The 27,949-nt window shown below is 44.5% G+C and overlaps 1 protein-coding gene across 4 annotated transcripts in view; it reads right to left on the minus strand.

Annotated features, from left to right (window-relative positions):
• Positions 1 to 1,206: 1,206 nt before the first annotated feature.
• LOC135458935 (ceramide synthase 4-like) overlaps positions 1,207 to 27,949 on the minus strand; it is a 40,696-nt gene continuing 13,953 nt past the window's right edge. For all 4 annotated transcript variants that reach the window (XM_064734432.1, XM_064734433.1, XM_064734434.1 and 1 more), the window contains exons 2-11: positions 24,738 to 24,911; positions 17,512 to 17,629; positions 15,029 to 15,147; positions 12,922 to 12,979; positions 10,454 to 10,504; positions 6,505 to 6,597; positions 5,760 to 5,888; positions 5,400 to 5,506; positions 4,936 to 5,092; positions 1,207 to 2,320 (exon numbers count right to left, since the gene is read on the minus strand). In XM_064734432.1, coding sequence (XP_064590502.1) covers positions 2,129 to 2,320; positions 4,936 to 5,092; positions 5,400 to 5,506; positions 5,760 to 5,888; positions 6,505 to 6,597; positions 10,454 to 10,504; positions 12,922 to 12,979; positions 15,029 to 15,147; positions 17,512 to 17,629; positions 24,738 to 24,910 — 1,197 coding nt within the window. In that variant the 5' untranslated portion in view covers position 24,911 and the 3' untranslated portion in view covers positions 1,207 to 2,128. The remainder of the gene's footprint in view (positions 2,321 to 4,935; positions 5,093 to 5,399; positions 5,507 to 5,759; positions 5,889 to 6,504; positions 6,598 to 10,453; positions 10,505 to 12,921; positions 12,980 to 15,028; positions 15,148 to 17,511; positions 17,630 to 24,737; positions 24,912 to 27,949) is intronic.

Here is a 27,949-nt window from a genome sequence, read left to right on the forward strand (position 1 = left end):
TTATTCCAATACAAGTTAGGGTGACAGGAGCAGAGGAAATGGACTCAAGCCATGCCACGAGAGGTATGGTTTGGACATCAAGAAGAATTTTTTCATGGAAGGGGTTGTTAAACATTGGAATGGGTTGCCCAGGGAGGTGGTGGAGTCTCCGTCCCTGGAAGTAATTAAGAAGTGATTGGACTCTGCTCTGATTGACCAAGTGGTGACTGGTCACAGGCTGTATCTGATGATCTCAGAGGCCTTCCCCAGTCTAATGGATTTGGTGGCTCCATGATATGCTCTGCTGGGTTTCTCAGCAGACAAGTGACAGGCTAGCTGCAAGTTTTCTACAACAGCTGTTCTGTGGGGGGAGCTGTGATGCCCCCTGTGTGAAGAGAGGAGGGCATGGATACACTAAAGTCTTAAACACTGTCACACTACTCAGAAGCTTCCCAGCCCTGGAGCAAACATAAAGAGAGAAGGTGGAGAAGCAGGGAGGGACCTGAATGCTTCTTCAAGCCTTAGCAAGTTGATGGCAAGAAAACAAATTCACCAGCTGATCTGCCTCAATGAGTCATGACTGTTATGCTCAGCTAAAGGCAGCACTCAGTAATTCTTGCTCAAATCCAACAGCTCTCCTGTATCTTTGATGTATCTTTCATAAGAACCAGATTTGCCTCCTAACAAGCTTATCTCAGTCTTCAGGGGCACAACAAAGCCCTGAGGGTCAAATCCAGCAGGCATTAACATACACTGGCTCCATTGGGCATTATGCAGACTCTGGGAAGCATTCTGCTCCTGGGAGGAGAGGTGATGTGATTTTACAACAGAGAGCTTCCCTAGCCTCCTAAAACCTCAGAAAAAAGGAACAGATATTAATTTCTCTCCTCCCACCCTAGCAGGGCCAAAGCAGCTCCCCAGTGTTGCCACCTTGGACTTGCCATTGTCCTGGCAGTACCAAGGAACCTGGCCTGCCCCTAAGTCTAGTGTAGGGGTGTTCCAAATTGTCCCTTGTTACAGGGCTAAACACAGTCTTACTAACAGGAGACAAAGGTGGCAGCTGCAGGTCTTTACTGGCACGGCTCAGTGTGGCTGTGTGTCCTGGGCAGGCAGCACCTTCCCCTTGCCAATGGCACCCACGTGGGTCTCCCCAATCACACATCCACCTGCAGCCAGCCAGGTTTACCTCCTGGTGGTTAAAGAAGTAGAAAAGAGACCAGACAATCAAACCTTTAAAAGTAATTTATAAAGAACATTTACATTCAGTAGTACAAAATGATGTAGCATTTCAATATCCCTCCTGAGCACCTGCAGAGAGGTGGGACCATACGCTCAGATCAAAGCAAACACAACATGTGCTTCCAACTTTCAATTGTCACAGAATTACAGAATTTTATGTGTTGGAAGGGACCCGCAAGGATCATTGAGTCCAATTCTAAGTGTTGAGAAACAGCTGTCTGGACTTCCCAGCTCTTCCAATGTGATTTGTGCGGGTACTCCTCCAGCCTGGGCTTTGGAGCTTAGGGGCAGTAAGTAGGGACTGAGATCCACACATTACAAAAATGGTCACTGGCACAAAGAGTACCTCCCTTGAGAAGAGCATGTTTTATCTTATGCCTTTCAAAAGCTTTCATTTCACTATACTCAGTTTTAATTTTGTGAGTGCATACGGGGCACCTGTTTTCTCAGAAGAGGTATCCCAGTGATAACATTTGTCACTCGTCAGCCATAATAATTACTGGCAATAGGTCAGGGCCTCCAGAGGCTGATCCAGGCCAAACAGATTCCTATCAAACATTAGGTGGGTAAAACTTTACACTGCCAGAGTTTATCCACCTTCTTATTTTTAAAGTATTTTTCAAGATTAACACATTTGACAACAATTATGGTACAGTCTTAATACAAGTCAAACCACTTTGATCCCTTGCTATCTGTTCTGAGGCTACAATCTATAGTAAGCTTTTACTGAAGGAAGACAAAAAACTTCCTTCAAATATCCACTGGCTATAAACACTTTGGTTTATGGGAAGCAGGAATTCAGCTACAATACTGCAATTGCACTCCAGTTTATCTACACAGTGAGCAAAACTGTTTCTACAGATGGTGGCCTGGGGTTGCTGGAGGCCAGGCCAGCAGCACAGGACAGCAGCTATCTTTCCTTGGCATGGCCATTGGCACGGTGGGCTCTGTTGTCCAGGGGCTCAGATCCATTCCTCTGGATGTAACCATTGCTTGTGACGTTGCTGAAACACGTGATCCCATTTTTCTCCTTTTCTCTAATTTTATCTCTTTCTTCATCCTTGTCACTTTCTTCTGTGTCACTTCTCATGTCCTTGTCCATCTACAAAGGCAGGTGAGTGAGAAGCCAGATAAACAGAGCATTTGCACAAGCAGCAGTGATGGCTGAGCCACAGGCTGACCATGCCCCTGCTGCCTCAGCTTCCTTCAGCCTTCACATCACCCTTGGGAGCAGATTCTCCCTGCCTCTTTGCTTTCAGCCTCACTGGAATCTCATCTGTGACCCTGATACACATCCCTGATACACATAATTCCTGAAATTAGGAATTACAGGCTGCAAAGCAGAGCAAAACCCCAAATGCCCAGGACTGAGGACAACTGTGCAAGCCTGAGGAGATCCACGTTGCTGCCCTGGTCACCGGCAGGAGGGAGAAGGATGGGTAGGCAGTGAGTCAAGCTCGATTACACTTTCCAAAAGGGACAAGGAGCTAACTTGTGCCTACACGGCCTGGGTGGCTATAGGCTGACAACACTGGGGACAGGCTGGAAACGTGCTTCCCAAAGGCTCAACACAAAGCCACTCCACTCTGACTGCATTCAGGTTTATGGTCAGGTTTTTCCTCTTGTTGTTTATTGACTGAGGGACCTGTAATTCACTCCTAAGTATTTAATTATCTGCCTTAAAGGGAAGGCAAAAAAGAAATAATGGAATAAAATGACAGCTTAGAAAAAAGCAGCTCAGCACTTCCTGGCTTCTCAGGCTGTCTCTGCTCTCCCATATAAGATGCCAATATTGGGGACAAATTCACAGTGTCACACTCCTTGTTGGACAGAGGGAAAGCTGCAAACCCCTTCTGTGACCTCAGCTTTAGAAACTGCTCAGGGGAAAATCAGGTGCTGCCCAGAAATTTAGTCTCATTTATGGATGTCCATTCTTCTTGAGATCTCCCAGATCATACTGAGAACTTTATTTCAGCTCATGCTCTTTCCAGAGATCACTACAACCAGATGCAGACAGGATTTGTAAAAATCTAAATTTGCACTGAATTCATTCTACCTCCAAGGACAATATGGGTGGGAGATAGGATCTGCTGTGAACAACCTGCACCTTGGATCACTCTGGAACTGACAGATCAGGAAATATGCAGGAGTCTGGACCTGCAGCATAAGGACAAATAATAGTCAATATTTCTAAATATATCCATTTATAGCCAGAGAATGTGGCTGAGGCCTTAAATCTGGCAAGATTCCCAAAGGAACTATAAAGCTGCTCCCTCTATGAGGGAATGAAACTTGTACTTCAGGATCTAGGCTGAGTACTAATTACTTGGGATTAGGAAACATCATGTGAGAAGGTGGTAAAGATTATTCTGTAGCCAGAGAGGAAAACCATGGAGACCAGAAAGGCCTGCAAGAAGAACATGAACTGATTGCAGCAAAAGTTTTGTAGCTCTCAAAGAAAGAATGTCCTGTATTCTTGCTGATATTGCTTCGGACTACAAAATATTGTCATTGAAACGGATCTGTTTAGGACAATTCTTTTTTGCTTTTTACTGCTCAGTACAGAAAGTTTTCAAATATATTTTTTATATCAAATCTGGCATATTCATTTTAGATAAAATAGGAAAAATTATGGATATGCTTCAGGATTTTCTTCCATGATGGTTCTTTACTTTCTAACAAGACTATTTATTACCCCATCATTTTACACTACAGTAATGGCAGTGGTAATTCAGCCCACACAAAAACTGGGAAAACAATAAAAGGCTGTATTCAGTTATATCTTCATTTCCAGCCCTGTTTCCTGATCTGCAAGCAATTTGCTCTGTGCTACCTTAAGGGAAGGCAGATAAAGAAAATGGGGACAATCAGGATAAAAAGGAGCCTTTAATGATTGCTCTCAGTTCCTGTAAGACAAAATTCCTCAGTTGGATACTACTAAAACAAATCATCCTGGGCTCTGAGGTCACTTCCCACAAGGCACTGACTGCTCGCCTTTGGACTGCATCCTTGGCACGTGGCCAGCCATGGCTTTGATTTTGGGAACACGCTGAGCAGCACTTTGGTCTCACAGCAAATACTACAGGCCAGAAAGAGTGGGATGTGGGATGCATTCCATTTCAGTTTATACAGCTGGAGCTCAGAAACTCATCTCTGGTTGCTTTGCGCCTGTTGAGCAGCATTGCCAGGTGAAGTATGGAATGGATCATAATTTGGGCATGCCTGTTGCCTTCCACTGCTGGAAGAAGAGCCCAGGCAGCTAGTTTAGACAGAAATACCTACTGTGTGAAATTGCACTCAAAAATCCTGTACAATAAAGGAAACACTTTTACACTGACCTCACCAGTCATGACAATTTCCTCTTCCTTGATTTCTTAGTCTTGTTACAAATGCAAATCACACTGCACAACGTGTTGGGATTTCTACCCAGATGTCACTGGCATTGTTCACAGACATCTCTCCTGGAGTCCAATCCATATTTTTGTTGAATATAACCATCAGAAGTGGACCCAATATTGTAGTGATTCATAAAAAATTTTTGGTCAACTTTCCCTATTACAACTGAGTTTCCTTCTACCTCACTGTTGGAAATATGCATATAGAATTTCAATAGAACAATAAGGAATCCACGCCAGATGGACCCCTGTATTCTCAAGCAGTCTAGGTGGACCCTCCCTCCCCCATGTGATGTAAAGGACAGTGCAAGCTGATGCATACCGTGCCCTGGAGGATGAACTTGTAGACCATGTGAATAATCAGGCAGGACCAGAAGACATGGAGCAGCTGCAGAATCATCAGGAGAACATTCACAAAGTAGTATCCAAAGAAGGGCTGGAATATCTCCATGGAGTAATAGTAGGTGTTATAAAGCACTCTGTAAAACAGAGGGGATTGCAGTGGAGGGAAAGCATGTGGTTAACAGGGCCACAATTAAGCCCCAGAAATTTGTAGTCACAGAGGAAGTTTCAGATCAGCCTTTCCATCTTTACCTATCCCAGCTCTCAATTTCCCACCTGAGGTACATGGGATGGAGCCAGGGCTCCAGGACTGCTCCATGAACCCAAAGAGCAGGTGCAAAGGGGTAAACCCATGCTCCAGGACAAACCAAAGGCTGCAGCCCCAGATAATCCTGCTGTCTCTCAGGAGGCAGGTCCTCCCTGTCCCCTCATGAGCAGACTCACGTGTAGGGGTAAATGACCAGGCGGCTGATCAGGAAAACAGCTGAGAAGATCATAAAGAGGCTGTCACAAGTTCTTTTCCACTTCATGTAATTGAATATCTTAGTTGGCTGGAAGGAGAAAGAACAATTAAACAGCAGCCAAGACAGCATCTGCACACACTCCAGGGGGTTAATGAGACATGTGTGACACAATCTGCATGCAGGTAACCACAGCTCTGCCCAGCTCTCAGCTGGGCACCCTTGGCTGGATCAGCAGAGCAGCAGAGGATCTGAGGAACACCCCAGTGTTTGGCCCATGTTAGACAGAAGGACATTCTGTGACTGAAGAGCACCATTGCTGATGAGGCTCTGCCTGGCTCACCTCTAGGAAGCAATCAGAAGCATCATGAATCACCATCACCAGTGTCCCAATGCGGATGTAGTTTGCACAGTATGAAAAACTGATCAGGAAGATGGTGGCAGCATGATGGACTATCTGCTCCTTGAAATCCTGATGAGAAGGGGAACAGCAGAGAATAAAACACATAATGTACCTCCTGCCCCAGTCTAAACGTGGTTCCTGCACGTAGCAATGATATCTCTCTACCTAGTGACTAAGAAACCTCCCTCTACAAAGTCTTACCCACATAATTATTTTACCAAATGTATTCTAGAAATGTAGGCAACCAAGAGACCCAGGAATGAAGAGCTTGTGGTGTAAACTGAGGATCTCACAACAAAGAACACTCTTTCCCTCCACCAGCCATGGCCTGATGCTGCACCCTGTCTGTTGGGACACTGGCACCAGGAACACAAGCAGCTTTACTGGCAGAAAACCACCTCTTTTCCCGTCTCTATGATCAGCGCAGACTAGAAGAGTTACAAAAGAGCAATTTTTATATTTGGATTTTAAGTTTGGATTGAGAACTCTACAGTACTATGCACCTTTCTACATCAGGGCTAGTATTCTCCACTTCCAATGAGTGGTAATGAAAATTCCTGTGAATGAGCAAGGAGAGACTGCCACAAAACCTTGACTGTCACTGTACACATGCTCTCTGAGATCACTCTAAGTGTTCAGCTTGAGTCCTGTTTGTACTTGATTCTCCCCTGAGACTGCCACTCACCTTCCTCTTCACGTCAAAGGGCAAAGTGAACACCAGTGACCAGTAGAAGGAGAGCTCCAGCATGTAGTACCAGAACAGGGAGGGCTGGAGAGGCTGTGAGGAGGGACAGACAGGGAAACACCCATCAGATACATTAGTGCAAGGGCTGCAAGTGAAAACTCCTTCCAAGGCAAAAGACAACTGTAGTGGGTTGATGCTGACTGGATGCCAGGCAGTCACCAAAGCCACTCTGTCACTCCCCTGCACAGCTAGGCAGAGGAGAGAAAATATAACAAAAGGTTCATGAGTTGAGATAAGGACCAGGACAGATTGCTCATCAAATATAGTCATGGGCAAAGCAGACTCTAATTAGAGATATGAATTAAGTTAATTGCTAACAAAATCAGAGCATAATCATGAGAAGTGAAAACCCTTAGAAACACCTTTTTCCCTGCCCTTCTCTCCTTCCCAGCTCTACCTCAAACCCCAGTGATGCAAGGACATGGGAATGGGGGTTTTGGTCAGTTCATCACCCATGGCTTCTCCTGCTGTACTGTGGGGTCCCTCCCATGGGAAACAATTCTTCATTAACCTCTCCAGTGTGAGTCCATCCCACAGGCAACAGCTCTCTGTGAACTGGCACAACATAAGCTCATCCCATGGAGAACAGTCCTTCCCAAACTGCTGCGGCGTGGGTCACCCCTCCGTGGGGTGCAGTCTCCCTCAAGGACAGGCTGCTGCAGCACAGGAGCAGGGCTCCTCTCCCCATGGGCCTCCCACGGGGCCACAGCCTCATCAGGCATCCCCCTGCTCGGCTGTGGGCTCCTCTTCCACAGGCTGTGGGGGATCTCTGCATGTCCTGTGGATCTCTGCATCCCCTGTGGATCTCTGCATCCCCATGGATCCCCAGGGGCTGTGGGGGGATCTCCACATCCCCATGGATCCCCAGGGGCTGTGGGGGGATCTCCACATCCCCATGGATCCCCAGGAGCTGTGGGGGGATCTCCACATCCCCATGGATCCCCAGGGGCTGCAGGGGCACAGCTGCTTCACCCTGGTCCTCAGCTACAGAAGAACCTCAGCTCTGGTGCCTGGAGCATCTCCTATCCCTCCTTGTCCCCTGACCTTGGTGTCTGCAGAGTTGTTCCTCTCCCATTTCTCAGCCTGCTCTTCTTTGGCTGGAAGTACAACTGTGCAATAACTTTTTCTTTTTAAATCTGTTATCACAGAGGTGTTGCCACTATTTGTAATTGGCCCAGCCTTGGCCAGTGGCATGTTCAACTTGGAGCCACCAGGGACTGGCTCTGCTGGACATGGAGGAGGATTCTGGTAACTTCTTACAGAAGCCACCTCTGTAGTCCCCTGCTACCAAAAACAGGCACCAAAACCCCAATATTACAACCAAATCAACAAAGCAGGCTCCCACAGCTACATGGGGAAATAGTTCAACTGAACAACACACTCGCTTACCTAATGTCATCTGTGCCAAGATTAAATCAAACAGCAGGGGAAATTCAACTTTACCACACCATGTCAAACATTTAGGGAACCACCATGAAGATCGTGAATATTTTTAGGATTTCTTCAACATTATTCAGATTCCTGAGCAGACACTACAGAGTTTTAAAAACTACATAAGCCAATTCATTATGGTGGAGAAGGAGTAGCTGAATAAACCATTCCCTTTTTAGGCTTGAAGATGCTTCAGATACCCTGCACTCTGTCACAAATGTTCCAGTTTAATCAAACTAATGGGGGGAAAATCCAACCCCAGCAGGAAATGTAATTCACATTCTTTTGGGTAAAGTATCTGGGCTTTTAGAGCTGGGAAACAGAAAGCTTAGACCCACTCAGCAAGATTTTGTTACTTAACAAGCAATTTTTGCTGTTGTTGCATTATATGACCTCCTTAAACCTGAATCTATTTGATTAATAATTACTATTAACAAAGTGGCTTTGCAACGACTTTCAAAGGAGCATGAAGTATCGTGCTCCCTAATACCAACTGGTTATTTATGGCCTTCATAAATTTTAGTTTGTTTTCCTTTGTAGCAGCAGCAATTGGCCATAAGAGGAAGCACAGCTGGATGCCCTGGGGCTTACAGGGAGGATATGAACATCTCCCTAGCTGCTATGTGCTGGTCACACTCCAGGTTATCCAAATAGGAGCTCTGTATCAGAAGCTATTTTTTTCCCCAAAGATCTGACTATTTGGGAGAACTGGTGTTTCTTTTGTCATTGTCTGTAGCACAGCATGGTCTGTTTAGTAGAAATTGTAATTAATACATTTGTTGCTCCTGCTAATACACAGGTTTGTCCTTGACTTGCTTTTTGCCAGTGGGACACAACCAACCCTGGTTTTGGTCTTTTCTGGTTGTTACAAATGTTGGAAAATGAGTGTGCATTGGATTTACATGGAAAGGTTTTGCTAGAGGGGTGGGGGCAGGGGTGGCTTCTGTGACAAGCCAGAAGCTGCCCCTGTCCAACAGAGCCAGCTCCAGACACCTCCAAGATGGATCTGCCACTGGCTCCATGAATGATAGTGCCAGCAGCTCAAGGACGATGCATTTAAGAATGGGAAAAACCGCTGGGCAAGAGTGGTGTGGAGAGAGGAGTGAGAATATGAGATACAGTGCTGTAGACCCTCAGGTCAGTGCAGGAGGAGGAGGAGGAGGTCCTGGTGCTGCAGCAGAGACTCCCCAGCCGCCATGGTGATACAGGCTGTGCCTTGCAGCCCATGGAGGTCCACAGGGAGCAGAAATCCACCTGCAGTCCCTGGAGGAGCCCTGACTAGAGCAGGGGGACGTGGCTTAAGGAAGCTCTGAGCCTGTGCAGACCCTGTGCTGGGGCAGGCTCCTGGCAGCACCTGTAAACCTGTGCTGGACCCAGGATGGTCCTTTCCCATCCTGTGGGAAGGACCCACAGTGGAGAGGTTCTTGGAGAGCTGTGTCCTGCTGGAGAACCCTGCTCCAGAACAGGAGGAAGGAGCAGCAGAGACAAGGTGTGATGGACCGACCACAACCCCCATTCCACATCTCACTGCACCACTGCAGGGCAGGAGGTGGAGAATGTGGGGGTGAAGTTAAGCCCAGGAAGAAGGGAAGGGTGCAGGAACGTGCTTTTAAGATTTGGGTTTATTTCTTATTGAACTACTCTTATTTCACTAACAGTAAATTAAAATAATTTTTCCCCAAGTCCAGCCTGTTTTACCTTTGATGGCAACTGGGTATGCTCTCTCCCTGTCCTTATATCAACCCATGAGGCTTTTCTCTATTTTCTCCCCCCATTCCATTTGAGGAGGGGAGAGAAAAATGGGCTTGGTGGGCACACTGTGGCCAGCCAGGGTCAGTGCATCACTGTGTGCCCTTATGGAGGCTCCCATTGTTTTGACAAGACATGGATCACAATGTACAGAGCAGGAGACAGAGGGAGCCAAGTGATCCTTGCAGTCTTACCTTCCTATTCAAGCCCCACTTGTTTGTATGGTTTAATTTTTACACAGAACTACAGACTTGCCCCTAAAATTTTTATCTTCAAGCAATACTGGATTGTTCAGAGACTCATCCTCCAAGGCACTGCCTCACTCTTCAGTCACTGGCCCCATTACATTTCCTGTGCCTCATGCTGTTAGAATTGGGCATTACTTTTCTCTTTATGGGTTTGCAACCTCCACATACAGTCAAGGGGTCTTGCTCTAGCTTTGACTGTCAGACAAAACCCCTGGAACACAAGTCTTCATTTTCTCTTGGTAGTGACAAAGTGCTCTGCCAATTCATCTTCTCTTGCATTAGATGAGACCAGGTACAAAGATGTTCTCTCCAGATGAGGGTCTGACTTTGAATTCTTAGGTCTTTTGTGTCTGAATTTAATTCAGTTTCCTCTTCTTGTCACTATTATAATTTGTTTTTCAAAAAATACAGAAACACAATACAAGACTGATAACAGCAATTCTCCTTCTTGTGTGACTCACCTGTTGTGGATATCCTGTCCAGCACTCTCTATGGTCCCAAAGCCAAGGCTTCTGCAACAAAAATGCAACACGTATGTGAGAATGTCAGAGGAGTTCTTTACTTATCAGTTGTCTAATTCCTTTAGTTTGTTACTACTATAGACTTTGTTGTCTTTTATTACAGGCAGAGCTGGTCTCACTGTCTGGAATCCAATTGCCAAGAGATTTCCATTACAAGGACTTGCATCTGCTTGTGACATTTCCAAATTGTGGCTATTTGCCTGAAATCTCACACACTATTTAACTGTTCTAAATAAAATAGCTCAGAGAAGACTTCTCCCAATTTTTTGCCCTCTTCTGCAAGCTTGAGGTGGTGGTGATGTTTTGAGCATTTAAAAATAATCTTACAAGTATTTCATTAGGAATACCTGTGATTTAGACAATAACACTTAAATGTGGATAGAAGGTTGAAAACTGGTGTGTCAGGTATGTATTTTTTTAATTTAACAGTGAAGGTTATGCTGCAGTTTGTTAAGTAATGAACCTCTGAAAAGATCTTGCTCTGTTCAACATAAAATTGGTAGTTTAGAAACCAGCAGTTTTGAAACCTTTATAGAAACATGGCAACTGCAGTGCCCAAGAGTCTTCCCTGCATGGAGCTGTGCCCAGGCTGGGTCAGAGCTCACAGAACACAGCAATGCCTCACACCTATGGGGGTAACTTTCTTTAAGTTCTACAGGGTTCCAGGTATCAGAGCTCAGGCAAGAAGGCAGCATTGTTTCTTCCCACTGAGCACTGCTGGTGTGTGGGCAATACAGAGGCAAAGCAGGAGGCAGTGGTTTTAGGTGCAGTGGTCATTTGGAACAGACACGGTTCCTGCTGACTGAGAGTGAGGCTGGGAATAGAATTTACAGCAAATGCATGTGCAGAACCAGGAGAGATGTGTGATATAGAACCAGAAAGCACAAAGCAAAAACTACCAAACAACTACGGCATACTGTTTACCTAAGCTAGAAAGGAACTCCAGATCCCTGAATTTCATCATTCCTCTATTCTCAGCAAACATAGCTGATTTCTAGTGGCCTGCTGGAAGACAACTTTCCTTTGTTACAGGCTGTTTCACTGACTTACATGCAGAGGTTTTTGCTGCCAGTTTAAAACTACTAATGCAGAATTTAAACATTTGGTTTTTTCCTAAAGAAAGAAGGGAGTTTCACAAAAACAAACACACATTTAAAAGCTACTCAGGTTACAAAATAAACCTGTGAAAGTCAGAAAATGTCACAGGTATATATGCCTTGTCATGTTAATTCTTTGTCCTTCTTTTTAAAGTAGTCCTTTTAGTACAATTTAGGCAACAGAATAATATATTTGCTACAGGATCTAGAGGCGCTATCTGTAGGATAGATGTCTCCCTTTCTTGTGAAAATTTTAAGATGTGTGTTGAATAAAGACATGGATCACAAAAAGTGAAAATAGTATTTCATCCATATAATGGACAGACAACATGCTGAAGAATATGATTTTGTCCCTTCTTGCCATAGGGCTCTTGTACAATGCTAAGTAGATCATGCAGACCAAATTTCAAATCTGGTCTCAAAGAGCAGTCTTCTGTTTTGATGTACAAATCCACAGATCACTGCAGCTGGGGCTCAGATACCTTCACTCCTCAGCTAGCTCATTCTCTATTCCTCATACTTTTGAGTACCTTAAAATCTGACTTAAAATCTGTGTAAATTAAACGTCCTTCACGTGTTACAATGAGAGGCTACAAAGAGAGTTTGTGCCTGCTGCCCTGGGACGTGCACATTTTACATCGCTTAACTCATCAGACTGTACCAGAAGACTTTTGCAAATCTCACCCAGGGAACCAGGCACAGCAAAAGAGTCAAGGGAGCCTTGAAAACAGAGGGAGCAGATGGCCAATGCCCCAGTCCCAGCTCAGTGACCACAGCTCAGGGACAAGAGCACACCCATGGCTCCTGTCACCACTTCTGCCTGATGATGCAGTACAAATTGTATGAAGAGAACTCACTATTTAGCAAATTAGAGAAAAGGCTGAGGCATGAGCCTCAACCAATCACATCCTGGGTAAGGAAAACAATATTAGCAAATAAAATTATTAAATTGCAGTCCATGCTCCAAAGGAAGCCAAATTTATTTGCCTTAAAGAGGTATTGGGTACAACACACAAACAGGCCCTGCAGCTTCCAGTTTAGGTAAGTGTTCTATCTCTTACCCTGCAGAAATTTACTTTTATACAATCTCAATTGCTTTCTGCTTTGCCAGAAGAAGAGGAAACATCTTGGTTCTGGAGTCCTTAAAACAGGCATGGTTCAGTATGTCTGTGGTCTCCTAAGTGTGCTATGCAGGGGATACACACCAACCTGTATGGAAAACCTCTAGAAGAAGATCTGAAAAGGCATGTTTGACAACAAACTCTGCCACTCCTGCAGGCATTGGCCGGGTAGAACAGCGTGTGTACTCACATCATACAGCACAGCGAGTCCAGTGAAGAAAGAAATGATGTAAAATGTAAATCTCCAGCTACAAACAAACAAAAAAAAGGGCGTTAGAATCCCATGCATTAACCCCTGAGCTCCAAGTCTGTATATCCTCACACTAATTAAAAGAATAACACTATTAAGGCAAAGACACATTAGTATGTTCAAGGTCTGACCAAAACAGGACCAGCTCTTTGCATTTTACCAGCACATTTCACAGACTTCACAAAGAGCAATTCCTCTGCTGTAGAGATGGCAGGGGACACAAGAATCTTGCTGACTGAAATCCTGAGGAGAATAATCCCAAAGCTTCCCAGCAGTAGCAGATGCATTTCCAAAAGTGAAACAATGCCAATCTCTCTCCTAGGCCTTTGGAGATACAGCCTGCTAAATTTGTTATCATGCACAGTAACTAATTACTGTCATGTTTGGCCCAGTGAGGAGCCAGAAATGACTTTCCAACATTAAACCCACACAGAAATACAACAAACTGTTTGCCCAGTTCAGTGGACAGAGGCAGGTCACCCGAATATTCACACACATAGTAAGGAATGGGGGAAATTCAGCCCAACTGAATAAACAAGTTATTAATAAATGAACCACAGGAAATATGAAAAGGAGTAAAACTGTCTAAACTAGTCCTTTAATTTCCAAAAATCTCCACAACAATTCAGACATAACTGCATTTTGAGAGACTCCACCTGTCAATGAAAGCCCCAGGAATTCCAAGACAAAAATAAACTGTAAAGCTGCTGTGTCACATCAGAGAGACATTCTGTCTACAGACTGCACATGGCAACAGAGGGCCAGGGGAAGGACTCTATCCTCAGAGGGCTGAGGCAGAAAATGATTTACTGTTTCCTACTTACTGATACTATTTACTACAAGTGCAGGGAGGGCTGATATTTCATCCAGATGGAGAGAGAATAAACATTGTTTATAAATAAACAACTCCTTTTTCCCTGTTTCTGTAAATATTTGTAACTATATGGAATATTAGAAATAAATAATATACATCCTTTTCTTTTTGAATTAGGGTTTTTATGCAGGGGTTTCAAATTACAGGTGGAGTGTTAAATGGGGCACATGCTGATGAGCCCAAAGCTGACGCCTACCCAATGGATACAGATACACACTTTTAGATAGATGAACTCCAGGTGTAGTACTATTTAGATAGATAGTACTCCAGGTATTTAATAATTTCTTTTGCTTATGTGGCTTTCCTGGGGGAGCCCAATTCCTTACACAAATAGCAGAGCAGCCCCTTGCAAATGAGGCATTCCAACAACCTGTGGAGAAACCTCCTTTTCTGTGGAAAGCTGAGCCAGGACTGACATGCAAATCTGTCTGTCCTGAAATTTATTTTGTGCCTCCACATAACAAGGTGGATTTCCACACAGCTGTTTCCAAGGCAGTTTTTGCTCTTTGCTCACAAATTTCCACCCCCGTGGAAGGATGCTGGTTTGTGACTTTCAGGATGCTGAAGAAAAATGACAGCAGAATCCAATCCAGCCTGTCACCTGTAGCTTTTGAAAGCAAGAGTGTGCAAAACAGTTGCAGAAAAGGTGCAGCAGAAGGAATCTATGCAGAAAGGGAAACTATGGGGAAGGCAGCAGAAAGGATGCCTTTATAGTAGGAACTGAAGCAACAGCAAAGCACTAAGATGTAAACAGCAGAGAGTTTTTCAGGTTCAAATGTGTGTCAAAGCAGGATGCCAGTGTCACAAAGTCAGGAAAGGTCAGAAACAAGGGCCTGATAAGGAATAAAGGAACAAAAGCAAAAGGAGATTTGGGATTGCAAATAAGGGGGAAAAGCAAGAAATGTTTCTGTAACAGAGAAGCAGCAGAGAGTAATAGCAGAGCCAAGTGGGTCAGGGAAACCCAAGATGCTTTCTGTGGAGGGAGCTGGGATCTCTGTGTAGGGATGGAGGGCACACAAGGAGCTGGGATCTCTCTGGAGGGATGGAGGGCACACAGGGAGCTGGGATCTCTCTGCACAGGGATGGAGGGCAAGGTTCAGTAGGAGGCAGTGAGCTGTCTGTGCAGCTCAGCTCCCATGAAAACTTGGGTTCATGGCTTGTGCTCCTGCTCACCAGGCCTCGCTGAACTTCTTGGACAGGCTGGGCCGGTCCATGTTCCTCCGGTGCCGGAACCACTTCTCCACCTTCCTCACTGGCAGGTCACATTGCTTGGCTAAACTGAGCAGCTCGCCCTGGAAAAGAGGTGAGGCAGCAGGCTCAGATCCAGATTCAAAGGTCAGACAGGGAATTATCTCATCTGACCCACCACAGAGCCCAGCTGGAGCCTCTGGCCAGCCTAAGTCTGTTCAAGCCAAGGCATCCTTCTGAAAGCTGTCCACTCCCAGGGTAAAGATCTTGGATTGTAGAAAATCTTTCCATTCACCTCTAATCAATTGGTTATAAATACTAATGTTGAAAGTTCTCATTTTTTTATGTTAACTTCCCCAATTTTAAACTGGTCTTGTTCCCTCACATGATTTTGTAGCCTAATCACTTCCTCACCCTGTCTTCAGGGATCAAATCCTTAAAATCTGTCACTCCAGTAAAGATCACTGCAGCTTAAATCCTATTTTATGGTTCTGCACTGAACCTCGTCACGCCTCTCAGCAATTCCAACACAGTATCATGGTGGATGTCATAAGCAGAGGCAACATCATTTTCCTACTGGATATTCTCCTCTTGCAGTAAAACTGTTAGGGGTAATTCTTCAATATATAACTCACAGAAATCCTGCAATTACCTTCCTTCTTGTCCTTAGGCTGTTAAGAGTTTGTCATGTTTTGTATTCCTACTAGGAGGTGTCATCATGGATAACCTTATTTTTTAAGTAAAGCAATAGTTTTTCATGGAATGCATTTACCTGAATTAGTATCATGTGAGACTGGCCTACATACTTTAAGCATGCTGTACAAAAATAAGTTGATTACCAATTTTCAGACATGCTGCTTTCAAATGTGCTGTTTTATGAGCCGTTTTCTGGAGGTGGAGACAAATGGAGATGTTAATTTACATTCTCTAACTGCTCCATCATGTGGAATTCTCCCGAGAAATGGCTGCCAAGAACTGCAGAATCTCACATTGTACTGGACAAGTAAAAGCTGCCTCTGAGCAGTGGTGTGAGAGCTCATGGAGGGGAAGGGAGCAGCAGACTGGCTGAGGTGCACCCAGCAAGGGGAGAGAGCCAAGCAGCAGCTTCTGCTTCACCTCACACTGCTGTCCCATGGTGAGGGTCTGTTCCACTGTCCCAGATCTGAAAAAGCACCACTTGGTGCAAGGAAGAGCCACAGGAAAAACCTGCAGGCAAAGCCAGGCCTTGAGTTAGATCTCTGACACAGCAGCAGTTACACTGAGAAATGTCTGGATTTTGGGGACAGAAAGGCAAGAGGAAGGTCAACCATGGACAAGTGTCCCTCAGAACACTCCTTCCCACTGCTGCAGAGATGGGCTGGCTGCACTACCCAGATCAATGCCTCATTTTAATTTTAGCCTCTTCTCCTTTATTTCTAACTTGGTACTGCATATCCTGGGGCTCCTCATGCCCCACTGCAGCAAAACCATGCTGCAATAGCCTTGGTGAAGCAATGTGTTTGGAGCAGGATTGTCCCTTGGGAATGGAACCCATGGTGAGCACCCTACTCACCCATCCTCTATAAGAGTTCACAGCTATTGCTTTGTGGCCAAGAGAAAGCCTACAAAAACAAGCTGAAATAAAATCAGATTGTTTTCCCTATGATAGAGTTCACACTCAGGGACTTCCCTGACCAGGCTGATTTCTAATATTGCCTGACAATTCATAATCCTGCTAGTGGTTTTTCCCATCAGCAGCAGCCATTATAACTCTGGGTCATCTTGCCAATTTCTTGAAAAACACTTTTCTTACACCTCAGGGGAAAACTACCCACCAGTTGTGTTTGCAGGTTTCTGAAGCCCCTCCCAATCTCTGTGATGATGGCCAAGACTTTGGCTTCTTGCAAGGCCAATCTCAAACTCAGGGATTGCATGGCAACAGAACCCAGACCCAGTCTAGGACTGGGAGATCAAGCAAGAAACGCTGGCTGAGCTGCAGGGATTGGCAATGTGGGAGCTCAAGGCAGCTGATTGTTTTCAGGATTTGCCAGTGTATGAAAAGAAGCCATCACAGAACGGCTGGGGCTGGAAGGGACCATGGAAATCATCTCATCCAATGGGCCCTGCTCAAATGGAGCTGCCTGGAGCCAGGTGTCAAGGAGCATGTCCAGAGAGCTTTCAGTTTTCCCAAGGATATAAATTCCCCAGCCCCCTGGGCACCCTGGCAGTGAGAAGGTGTCCCTGATGCTCAGGCAGAGCCCCCAGTGCTGCAGCCTGTGCTGTGTGAGGGTGAGCAGGGACAGGAGCTGCCACTGCTCACGGCTGAGGGCATCAATGGCAGCAGGACCCTCCTGCAGCTAACCAGGGCCACAGTGTTCCCTTTCTTGAGCCAGACAGGAATGGCATTGCTAAACCTCAGGATTCCAAATGGGATTTTCTTTGGCTAAAGACACTGAATCTACAGGAAGGCAAAGGAAGAAGGGACTCACCTCTTTAGGGTTCTTGCACCGTGTGCTATAGAATGTTTCCAGCACAGGGTTGGGCTGAGCTTTTGGTCTCTGCTTGTCTCTCACACCCAATTTGGTACTGAGGGGCAGGGCTATGGCTCTGCAAAAGAAAACATAAAGGGTCAGCCAAAAGTAGAACAGTGATTTCTGATTTTGCAGCACTGTTAAAATATGGTGCAGTAAATAACAGCTGCTTCCCACAAGTGAATCTAAATATGAGTATTATGTTGAGCAGGTAAAATCACAAGCTTACAGTAGAAACTGTTGGACTTGCACCCTACTGCTCTGAGCTCTGTGCTGTGATATTCCAAATTACAAGAGGTTGGCAAATGCAATATTGTCAGCTTTGTCAGCTTCTGAATCACCAGTCACGGGCCTCTGGCATTCTTGCAGCTGATGGGGAGTACCACATTGGTGATAAGGCCTAAATGCTGTTTCCTGCTTGATCTAGAGCATGGAGCATACATGGCATTCACCTGAACCAAGGCCTAGGCTCAGGACCAGGAGGGAGGCTCTGCCAGAGGTGTATATTTAATGCAGAAGAAATGTCCTGCTGAAACAGAAAGCATTTGGTCTTTCCTGGAGTAACTTACCCCCATGTTTCCTAATATAAATCAAACACAGTAACCAGCTGTGCATCTTTGGTCTTTCACAGTGAAGAAAAAAAAAAAAAAAAAAACCCCTGCATAAATAGAAAAAAGTTATCCAAGGAAAACTGTTCAGAGAATTCCTGTGCTCAACAACTCAACTCCTCTACTACCAACACTTCTCTACCCCAGCAGCAGAAAACATCCTTATTGAAGGTGAAGTGAGATCCTGCATAAATACTGCACAAAAAGGAAACCTGTCAAACAATTTTTTAAAATTTCCAAATAATCTGAATTTTACTTTAATTTCTCAATAATTAGCTGTTCTTAGTAATTGCTGCCTTTTACACACTGCCCCTGGGGAAGGGTCTCTGTGTTACTGCACACTGGTGCTGAAGCTGTTTGAGCTGACAGCCCCAAGCAAGGGCAGCGAGTGCTGAGCCCACACCTGCTCTGCCTGGTCACTCCTGATGTCCAGGCAGGTCCTCTGATCCATTCTCCCCAATGATTTGGACACAGAAGAAGATTTTTTTTTTTCTTTCACTTTGGTTAAAAAAAGCTGCTAAAGCTATTTCACTTTTCAGGTGCTTAAAGGTGTTCTACTTCAAAATAGTATGGGATATATTTATTGCTGTGATTGTCTGGTGTGGTTACCTGTGGTTTCTGCTAGTCAGAGAGCTTATACTCCATATGCATATCTTTAGGGATTATTTCAGGTCCAGAATCCTCCAGATGGGTCTTTCAGAAGTTTTCTTTTCAAGAACTCATTTCTTAATTTAATTATAAAACATTTTAAAAAAATTATAAAAAGACCCCCTACCTAAGGAATGCTGTAACTTCTGTTAAATCACAGGACAGGTACACATTTACTCACTAATATAACAGCTCTCACTTTTCTTTTGCACAGCCAACCCACCTGCCTGTGTATCAATTGTTCTTTGTCATTATCTTTGGGAAATTCCTTTGGCATCACTGGCTATAGGAACATTCAAAGATGTACCAAGGCCAACAGAAATTACATGTTTCTACCATAAAAGAAGGGCCAGGGCTAAGTGTGCTTGCTGGCAACAAGACACATAGTGATCACAAAAACATGGGGAAGCATTAACCAGTTTCAGTGAAATTTAGAAATTTAGCAGCACTCTGGCACTGCTGCTGGGTGGCAAAGGAATAAAGCCATCACTGGGAATCCTGGGGTTTGGCTCTGAACTGCTCTCAATAAATGTTTCAGGTACATCTAATGACTTTTTTGGATATGAAGTGATTGGTTTAATACGAGTGACACTGGACCAGCAGGTCCTGTGCTAAGAACAATAACACAGTATTTCAGTAGTATCCATAACTCCTCTGAAGTTGGGAAAACATCCACCTTAAGCTCTGCACTAAATCTTGGTTTTTACATTAAACATGGGCCTGATCTTTCTATTTCAAAGAACAGGCATCAATATAAGCACCTCTGAACAGGAAGATGTAATAAATTATATTGTTGAAAACTGCCTTATTGCCACTTCTTCTCAGGCCATATTGTGAACTGCAATGTATGACATTTTCCAGATATGTTAAACAAAGAGAATGTCAGGTGTCAATGCAGCTTGCCAACAAATTTATTTTACTGAAAAGTATCCTGAAAATTTTCTTAATTTTGTTTAATCCCTGACTTCTCTGTATTTTCTGATGATTTCTTAAGGTTGTGGCATAAAATCTCTCTGTAACAGAAACAAGCCACTTGCAGTGGATGAAGTCAGGGTGTAACCAGTTACAATTACTTTGTTATTCAGGTTTTGAGTTTACCCATGATTTATGGAACCAATCCTACTTTTACGAACATCATTGGGAAAACAAGGCCTGAAATTCTTCCTAAGGGACGTTTGCATGTGTTGGCTGCATGTTCTGACTCAGTTCTCAGTTCAGCCCTGTTCCAAGCACTGCCCTGAAAGGATGATGCTTGTACTGATTTCAACATCACAGATATGTCATCTCAGTGGCAGAGATGCCTCACCATGGCACTGTATCAGCTCTCTGCAGGACAAAAGGGTAAATCTGAGGACTAAACTGTCTCCTCTCAGAGTCAGACACAGCCAGGGAGATGATTCTCATCACCAGCCTGCTCCTTCATCAGTGAGCACATCTCACTCCATGTTTTACATGGCAGAGGTTTCACCAAGGCATTTAATTCAGTAATCACAGAACAAGCTGTCTTGTGCAAAACCTTCTGAAGTTGAAACTAAATGGATTTATCATGAATGGGCTTAAACTGCTACTCTCCTACCTTTCAAAAGTGGGCTCCACTCCTTCTGCAGAGGCCTTCAGAGCTAGTGTGAGGTAAAGGAATATTTGACTTTGGGTTTTAAAAACATTATTTATAAGGGTGCCACTTGCAAATACCTTCAAGTACTAAGAAATGCAGAACCAGTGACAGCAGCAATCTGAACTTCTGTTCTTTGAGCTGCACAGTCTCTTTTGGCCTCCTGCTTTCCTTTGGCAGAGGGCTATTGTTGTGCTCCTGGTGTAGTCTCTGCCTTCTCCTGCTGTCAGGAGAATGTTTCACACCAGTTAAACTGAGTGTTCCATTTGATACAAGGCCTGGATTCACTACAGTGCTGCTGTCCAAACTGACTTGGGTCCGTTTTCAGTTCCTGTGCCTCATCCTTGCACCAAGCCCTGCCTGTAAGGCCTTAACAGGAAATTGTTTCCAGATCCTTCCTATTACTGATCAACAACAAAAGTCTCTATGCAAAATAAACTTTACAAAGATGCATTTCTAAATAAAATATTCTGAATTTGTGTCCTTTCCTTCTTCTGGTTTTGAGCTCAAGTATCTGTTCCAGGCTGATCAAGAGCGTCCATTTCTTTAAATGTACAACATATGGCTCACATCCTGGCACCACCCTCCCACAAGAGACTGAGTATTTCTGACTAAAATCCTCTTCTAGTGAAATCTGGGACCTGTGTGGATTCAAATTCTCTGACAATTCCTTTCAATTGCTCAACACCCAAAAATTCCTGGACAAGCCCAAAGTTGGACAATTCAAAAATTGCACGCAAAGTCTGGTTTTCAATGGCTTTACTATTTCTCAAAGGACTTTAGTTGCCACATTTTACTAACCATGCAGGTAAGAAACACTTTGCAATATTCCTTCAGTATCATAGCTTTCCAAGAGCTTGATTTTTACAGAAATGGTCTTAAACATTACATAACTAGAAGAGTAGCCAACATCCTTGCAGGACTACGCCCAGGGAAAAGTTCTGCTAAGTAAAACCAAGCTCCAAGTTCTGGTTGCAGGACATATCTCCTACCCACAAGTGCAATCTGGAAACATTAAAGGAACAGGGGAGCTTCCCAAGTTCTAGGTCCTCTCTTTTCTTAGGACATCATTAAATGCTTCCCCCAGTTCCTGCCTGAGTTCCAGCTCAGCACTGCAGCAGAAATGGGATTTCTACTCTCCAGCCCTGAATCTACCTTTCCCCACCTTCCTCAGCACAAACCAGCTCACAGGGGAGTTGCTTCACAACCCATGAGTTGTTTCTTCTCCCCCAGGGCTGCACCCACAACCTCCTGAGCTCTGCCAGGCACACCCAGCTCCTCTTCCCAAGCCACCACCTCATCCCCAGCATCGCTGCCTCTGGGAAGGACCTTGCTGGCTCAGTTTTCCTCAGTTCAGCCAGCTGGTGCAAAGGAGAGGAAAATCCATCCTTTCACAAGTTTAATGCCTAAAAAAAGGATGAAACAATTGCTCCCAGCACAGCGGCTGATGTGGCCAATGATGGCGCGCTGCAGAAAATCCTCCAGACTTCCCCTGCCTCTAAGTTTTTACCTAGAGTTCTGACAGTTAAATCACATGAATCACATTATAACATGTCTGAAATCCCAAAGCAGACACCACTAGGAGCTATCTAGAGAGAGAAAAACTTGGCGCCCAATGCAGAGTTGCAGGTAATAGCTGGTGGTGGCTGAAGGTAGAATAAGTTGCCACAGGGCAAGCTACAGCCACTAACCCCAAACCTGTCTTTAGTTACAGTCACTCATTTCAATCTGCAGACTGGATGTCCAAAGATATACAGTCAGGGTTATCTACACAGAAAATGAGAAATAAACATTTCCTTCTGCAGTTCTCAAACTTGGTGTAAATTATTTTAAACAGGGCCAGTGCCACTGTTTAAAGATACAGATAAGGCAATGGAGAAACTGACGGCTGGATTCACACCTCACCTTCCCAGGGGAAGATTTCTTCTCCAGGATGAACTGGATGTGAAACACTAATGATTCAGAATGAGAAAAAGTCATGCTGAAATAAATTACTGCAGAGTTAGGACAAACAAGAATACAGCTCAGAACACCGGCTTGTAATTTGCATAGGTAAAATAGTGCTATGATTATAGGTTTCCTGGACCTGTAAAATGGGCTTGTGATGTTATCTTTTTCAAGGGTGTGACATGCAGCTTTAATTTAATGAAGTTTGTGAATCAAAACAGCTTTAAAATTAATGAGTAGGACCAGGCCTGTGGAAACACTCCCAGCTGAGGCAGCACTTGGATGGGAAAGAAAAAAATCTTTTTACTTGGCCATCGGCATCTAAAAGCAGATGAAAAAGATATTTAGATTGACTGGGAGTGGTGTGGCAGGAGGTAGGCAAACAAAGGGACAGAGTGGCAGAAGCACAGAACCAGAGATGCTGGAAGGGGCTCTGGAGATGGCCCAGCCCAGCCCTGCTGCTCCTGCAGCTGCCTGGGCTGTGTGTTGTGGATCTCTGGGTGTTGTGGATCTCTGCCTGTGCAGACTCCTTCCCTCTCTGGGGAAGCTGTTCCAATGTTTGACCACCATCACAGTAAAGAGAGAGTTTTTGTGGTTTTGTGCAGATGGAGCATCCTGCATTTCTGCTTGTGCCCACTGTTTCATGTCCTGTCAGGAGCCACCACAGGGAAGAGTTGGGCTCCTCCTTCCTGGCCATGTCTTGCATGGGGAGCCATAAACTGCCACCAGTGGCATTGGTGGCATTCCAATTTCCATTCCCCATTTCCAGCTCCACACCAGAAGCACATCTGTGTCACCCACCAGCAGGAGCAGGAATCCAGCCAGGTCTCTGCACCAGCAGGAAAGAAATGTGACTCACTTGTGTTTTAATGTCTACCTAGAGCACCTTGGTTTCCACATGAATAGAGGTAACCAAGATACCCTGTACCCAGGAAAGTGTAGGACAAAAACCATGGAATTTATGGAATGCACACTGAACATATTGTTTACAAAGAAGATATTTTAATTCCAATCTTGTATCATCCTAAAATGATTATTTCAGTAATTATTCACACATTTAGTTTTAATAAAATACCCCAACTTACAGCCAGTATTTTTAGATAAAAGCATTCTTATAGGAGAGGTCTGAATCATTTCAACTTCTATAGGTTTTTCCAAGCTACCCTTGTGTCACAGAGAATCTGCAGAAGAAACATCCTTCTAGTCTACAGAAAAGTCCATTTCCATTTCGTTGTGCACCCACTTTTCAAAAGAGAATGATAAAATGTTTTTTAAATTGTCATTTTCCCCTCTTTCTAAACTTAAAACCACTGAAGATTTCAAATTATTACCTCTTCAGAGAGCTACTAAGAATACTGTGTTTTGAATATACTGAAAACCGCTTTAAAGTGTATTCAAAATCACGAAGGGGCCTTGCTCTGCAGTCTTATCAATGGCTAATGCTGTAGTAAATCTGTTTTCCATCAGCAAATCATGTGTCACCAACCACATTAACTACTGACCAAACTGCATTAAGCAATGGCACCAGTTCAGGACTTCAATCATTAAACTCAGAGTTACTGACACCTGCAGGATTTCTTGCTATACTTTTGTCATAAGGCCCAAATTTTCTGTGCTGAAGTGTAATGTGAAAAACATTCAAATGGTTCTGGCCAGAAAGATCCTTGAGTCAGAGTAACTTCTTGTGCCAGCACTGGAGGATGATATCACAGAGTTTACAAAAAGCAGCCCCAAAAGCAGATTTGGTAGCAGAATGAGAGGAGCAGGAATCCTGGCAGCCCAGCACTGGAGGGTTTGTCAGCTTCAGGTCAGAGGCAGCAGCTGCAAACATCTGTCTGTGCAGAGGAGAGCAGTGCCCTGCAGCCCACGGGGGGTCAGTGCCACCCCCTGTGCAGACAGGGCTGAGGCTGGGGCACAGCAATCAGCCCAGCCTGATGCACCTTGCTCAGGTGTGTCTGGCAGTGCAATTCTCCAGAGCCCCATCACCCAGGATAAAGGAGACTTTACTGCATGACGGAGTGTTAGCATGATTTCTGCCACACTCAACCCAGAAACAGCAAGTAACATGCAACACACACAAACCAGCAAAACACACACATAAACCTCACCTACAGCGATCTGTTTAATGTGTACAAAGTCACAGTGCTTGCAAATAGACCCTAAGGACAGGGTTTGTGCTCTACATTCAACATACTCCTTTAGCCAGTGTGCAGGGCTGAAAGGAGGGAGCTGAAAAATGCCAGCAGACTGTGACACGGAGTTTTTGGGGATCTCTTCAGTCATGCACTGGCACAGACAATAAGGCAGCTTTTGGACCCAAACTGCTCCCATTGTACCTGAGAAACCATGAACAGTATTAAATAACTTACCTTTCAAAGGCACACCGAACGACTACCAAGATTAAAGCAAAAGGGATGCTGAGCAGGAGATCACGAGGCTGAGGGTAATGAGTGTCTTCAGACTCTTGCATGTCCTCCCAGGTGATTCCTGGGGGCAGCCAGAACTCGTGCTGCCACAGCCACTCATACAGAGAGCGAGCCATCCTGGAAGGAGGAGAGACCAGAAGCGAGTGAGCCCTGCACACAGGAAACCTGTCAGCACAAGCCAAGCAAGGATTACACCCTTGCTGAGGTGGCATCTGGCTGTGGGACTGCCCAAAGAACTGATAACCTGTTCACAGATCCTGATCGTGTGCTTGGGAAATGCTGACTCCTGGCACCGAACCAAAACGGGTAAAATGGAGAAAAGTGCCTCAGAATTCAACAGTGTTAGTGCCAAACTTCTCCATTCAGGATTCCTCTCTACAGCTTGGTATTGTGGGGATATGGCAAGTCTGCTCTACTTTTTATGTATGTATCCTTATTTTTCAGTTTTTGATGTTTTGCATTTATTTGATTCTATTTACAGATTGTAATTCCATTGTGTGTGTGTGTGTGTGTGTGTGTGTGTGCATTATTATTCTGAGGCTTCGCCTTAGAAAAGAACTCATCTTTTTGCTTTGAATTGTTAAGGAAGGTACTTCAGGTAAGAATTTTTGTGCTAGGCGGATTTTGTGCTGTGTTCTTAATGTAATTTTAAAGACGATGCTTGAATGTAGAATCTACATATATGATCAGTGAATTTAGCAACAAACTGGACAGCAGAATGTTGAGTGACAATTCAACACACAAATACTGTTTCTAGATAACTCTACCTCATACAGAAATATGAGCTGCACCACCCTCCAATACACATTGCTCATTTTTAGCTGGTAACATCCCAAACACAAGCTCTGAAGTCAAACAGACTCTGTGTAAACACAGAAGAAGGAAATGTGAATGAAATGCCCCTTGAGATAATCAGAACAGTGCACAGGAAATGCCACCTTAGGAAACTAGGGAAAAAGCACACAATTTAAGTGTCTGGCCCAAGTATTATAAAGCTTCTCTTCAAGCACAGTCCCAAGGCCTGGCCTATTTTCTGCAAGAACTGTCTATCAAATCAAAAATTAATCAGTCATTTTATTTTGAAGATATCTTTAATTCTGATGCAATTTCTCTGTTAAACTCATTCTACAATTTTGGTATCTGAGGGATATTTTCTGAATCACAGCCATGGAGTCATAGAATGGGTTGTGTTAGACAGGACCTTGAATTTCATCCCACCCCTGCCATGGCAGGGACACCTCCCACTGTCCCAGGCTGCTCCCAGCACTGTCCAGCCTGGCCTTGGGCACTGCCAGGGATCCAGGGGCAGCCCCAGCTGCTCTGGGCACCCTGTGCCAGGGCCTGCCCACCCTGCCAGGGAACAATTCCTGCCCCATATCCCATCTAGAGCTACTGTCTCTCAGTTTGAAGGCATTCCTCCATGTCCAATCCCTCCAAGCCCTTGTAAAAAATATCTCTCCAACTTTCTTGTGGGCCCCCTTCAGGCACTGGAAGGAAATGTGACATCTTTCCTTGATTTGGACTTTACTATTCCTCAATGTTTCTTTTGATCTGACTACAACAGGGAAGGAGAGGATGCTATTTCTTCAGATTTGACTCATTTCTCCTGGCACATGCACATCCAGTTTGGTTTGAGGACAAAGCTGATTAAAAATATATGTGTAATTGATAGTAAGTGGATGCAAACTTTCTAATCACTTATAGAAAAATATATATAATATATAGAATTTATATATCTCATATAGAAAGGAGGAAAACATTTCCCTTTTTCCCCAAAGAAAAAGGAAAGCCATCTTATGAAAAATGCATTCTTCTCCTCCACTGTGCACTGCCTGATTTCAGCTTTTCATAGTAAAACCCACAGCATAAAAATCTTCCTAAAAATAAAAAACCCGACATACTGAAGAACTGCAACCAAAATAAGTGGATGTATTGCTTCACTAGCACCGAAAAGAACATCCAGCTTTTTACTAGAGTTCAGTTTGACAATAATCAACAGTATTTTCTTTCTGGTGTAGCTCCTGGGCCTCTTGAAACTGCAGTTTTGACACTACTTCCAGGCTGCTCTCCATTCCTTCTTCTAGCTCTTCTTCCAGACAATACCTGGACAAAAACCACTGGCACATCTCCACCAAATGGAGATACAGAGGGTTTATAGATCCTTCAAATCCTGTTTGAAGAGCCTGACAAGCAGGATGCAGCAGTTTTTGAATTGCCTGCCAAATCTCGAGTGTCTGCAGCTCTCAGGGCCTGTCCCCACCGAGGCTGTTTGGAGTGGGAACATTTGCTACCAGCCCTATTCCCCTGCAGGGCTGTGGACAGCTTCCTTTCCCTTTAGTGCTCCAGCAAAAGCACCTGGACCATGGGGGTTGGTGATGGCTCCTGGTGACAGAGCTGGCTGAAGCTCACATCCACACCTGCCAGAAAAAGCTTTGCAGACTGCCCAGTAAACATGCTACAGCTGCTCTGGGTGACACAGCCCTGTGCCATGGGACAGGGTGGCTCTGCTGAACCCCCAGGCCTTGGGAACCATTTATTCAGGATGTCCCCAAACTTCCTATAGACTGTGTGAACCCAGGTTTCTCCATTAAAGTTTGCATTTTTTAGAGGAAAATGTGTGTAGAAGCAAACTGTATATGGGCTTAGCCTACGATGAATTCAACATCCTGACACCACACCAAAACAACTTGTGCACTTCAGCACTGGACACCAGCCTGGAGAGCCAGATAACCAGAGTGAGGTGTCTGAATTGCAAAGCACTTTACAGGCATCGAACATACCAACCTCAAAATGTTGGTAAGCTTTCTCAGCTGTTAAAAATCCCAGCTCTAGTTGGGAAAAGCATTAGGAATACCTAGGAGAACTCCAGGGGAAAATTACACTTCCTCCTTGGCTCAGCTCTTCAAAAACCATTTCTTCAGTAGGTTTTCCCACTGTGCAGACAGAAGGCATGCTGGGGAATGCTGCCTTCACAGCCAGCTTTGCAGCTACACATTCCCACATTCTCCCTCCAGAACTGTCTATATCTGGCAGCAACACAAAACCACACCTGGTAGAGAACAGCAGCTGAACTCTGTGGGAGAATACAAAATAGATGTCCAATTTGCTTAGGGGGGATATATAGATTCAGTGTGCTAAGGAAGCAAATAGCCAGT

Source organism: Zonotrichia leucophrys, chromosome 28, assembly GCF_028769735.1.
Source record: "Zonotrichia leucophrys gambelii isolate GWCS_2022_RI chromosome 28, RI_Zleu_2.0, whole genome shotgun sequence".
NCBI classification, from domain to species: Eukaryota; Metazoa; Chordata; class Aves; order Passeriformes; family Passerellidae; genus Zonotrichia; species Zonotrichia leucophrys.